The sequence below is a fragment of the Plasmodium gaboni genome, chromosome 14 (genome assembly GCF_001602025.1).
Source record: "Plasmodium gaboni strain SY75 chromosome 14, whole genome shotgun sequence".
In the NCBI taxonomy this organism is placed as follows: Eukaryota; Apicomplexa; class Aconoidasida; order Haemosporida; family Plasmodiidae; genus Plasmodium; species Plasmodium gaboni.
In genome coordinates this window covers 2,941,285-2,943,840 of record NC_031494.1, presented here as the reverse complement: position 1 = coordinate 2,943,840, position 2,556 = coordinate 2,941,285, and the positions used below count along the sequence as shown (strand labels likewise).

At 22.8% G+C, this 2,556-nt stretch overlaps 1 protein-coding gene across 1 annotated transcript; it reads right to left on the bottom strand.

Annotated features, from left to right (window-relative positions):
• PGSY75_1478600 (EMP1-trafficking protein) lies at window positions 1–2,556 on the bottom strand (the record flags this gene model as incomplete). The annotated part of the gene is made up of 2 exons (XM_018788449.1): window positions 1–2,266; window positions 2,353–2,556. Coding segments are annotated over 2 exons (2,470 nt in total), but the record flags the coding sequence as incomplete, so codon positions are not given.

Below are 2,556 nucleotides of genomic sequence, written 5' to 3'. Positions count from 1 at the left end.
CTTTAATAGATGGTCCTTCATCTTCTATATCATCTATACCTTTTAAAACAGTCTTTGCAATTTTATTTGTATTATGTTTTAATCCACTTTTAATATTTCCATACCTATTCATTATATCACTGGTAAATAATTTCATTGGATTTCCCACATAATTATCATCATAATCATTATAATCATCATATTCATCATAATCGCAATATTCATCGTATTCCATATATGTAGAGCCTCTATCAGAATATCTATCATACTCCTTATTCAACTCTCTCTCATATTCATGTGTATAATCTAAACCACTTTCTTGTGATATATTAAAATCTCTTTTTGATTCTTTTTTTAAATCATACCCATTTTCAAATAAATGTTTACTATCATCCATATTTCTTGCACTTTTATTTTCTAATTTATTCTGTGTAATAGATTCATTTTTTAATTTTCTTCCTTGATTTTTATTCTCATTTTTTAATCTATGATTTTTATTAAGCATATCTGAACTAATTCCATTTTCAATATCTTTGGCTACATCTAATAAAACGTCTTTAAATTTTGAATTTTTTAAAGAATTATTATTTTCGTCATTGTTTTTTTTATTCACTTTATTATCTTTAGATGTCTTTCTGTTTAATTTTTCATTAGTTTTATTATCACTTGTTTTTAAATTTTCATTTTGATTGCATTGTGTATTTTCCTTATTCTTATTATCTAATTTATTTGGAATATTTTGCTTATTTTGTTTATTTTGATTATTTGTCCTATTTTGACTATTTTGTTTATTTTGATTATTTGTCCTATTTTGACTATTTTGTTTATTTTGATTAATTGTCTTATTTTGACTATTTGGACTACTTTTTTTATTTTGATTATTACCTCCATTTTGTTTTTTCTCATTTCTAATTTTTTCTTCTCTTTCTTGTTTATGTATCTCCTCTAATTCATCTTCATCTATAAAGGGATTAGTACCTTTTTTTAATACTCTATTACTATCTTGTAAATTATCTTTTTTATCATTTACATCATCATCTATAAATGGGTTTTTACCTTGCTTCATTTGATTATTATTATTCCCTAACTTGTTTTTAATATTAGTTGTATTAGTTGTAACATTTAATTTTCTATTATTATCTTGAAAATTATCTTTCTTATCATGTACATCATCTATAAATGGATTTGTTCCTTGTTTCATTTGATTATTATTATTCCCTAAATTATTTTTAACATTATTTGAATTAATTGTAACATTTAATTTTCTATTATTATCTTGCAAGTTGCCTTTCTTATTTGATACATCATCGTCTATAAATGGATTTTTTCCATCCTTGTTTTCAATATTATTATTTGGTTTGGCTATTGGAGTTTCTTTAGAAGTAGTGACATTGGATTTTATTCCATTCATATTACCACTTTTACTATTTAATCTACTTTGTTGTGAAATATTCATTTTTTCTTCTCTCACTTCGTATGTACCATTTGAATTTCCCATTATAGATTCATTTTTTGTTTCCATTTTTGATGATATCTCATTTGTTGTTGTATCATTATTATTTTCCTCATTTTTACTTGTAGTATCATATTTTGCTCTTATTTCATATTCCACTCTATTAATTTTCCTATTCCCCTCATCTTTCGTTGTAACAATTTTAGGAACTACTTCATATGCAACTACACGTGATTTATTTACACCACAATTTTTTAAATTAATAACTTTCGTTTTTACTTCCGGTTCCTTCATAATATTTTTTCTGTAATCATTTTCATTCGTAGGAGGACCTTTTAATTTTGTTTCATATTCTTTATTATTTGTTCTTCTAAATTCACTTGGTTTGTTACTTAAATTATCTAGTTTTCCTTTCATTGGTCCATGCATTCTATTGCCGTATGTAATTCCATCAGGTGTCTCTGTTCTTGTTTTTAATTTATTACGAATATCCCCTAATGTTTCTGAAGCACCTTCACTTGTTGTAACAGCGTCTGTTTTTTCTTCATATAGTACTCTTTGTTTTCTTAATAATACACTACATTTTTTATTTATTGTTTCATTGTTTATATTTATCTGTTCAGAGTTATTTAAAATATCATTTTTTACATAATCATTCAAATAATCTATCTCATTATTATAATTATCAATTAGTATATTTTGATTATTTGCATAAGCATTATTAAAATAGTTGGAATTATTACTTATTTGGTATTCATACAAATATCTATTAAGTCTTTTATTACATATGCTTTTTATATTAGGTTTATTTTTAAATGTCTCATAAAAAGGACCCTATAAAATAAAGGAAAAAATATATTTATATATATATATAAAACAATATAATATTATAAACATTTATATCTAAAAATTTAACTTACATGATTCGATCTTGTAAATATACAAATAAAAAACGTAATTAATAATATTTTTACTAAGGAATAATAAAATTTTGTTCCTTCTTTTATATAATGTATATTCTTTCTTATTGTATAATATACAATAGACATAGAACTATTAATTTTTCTAACATTTTCGTGATTATTATTAATTCTATGCAGTTTATCACATTTTAACTTAGACAT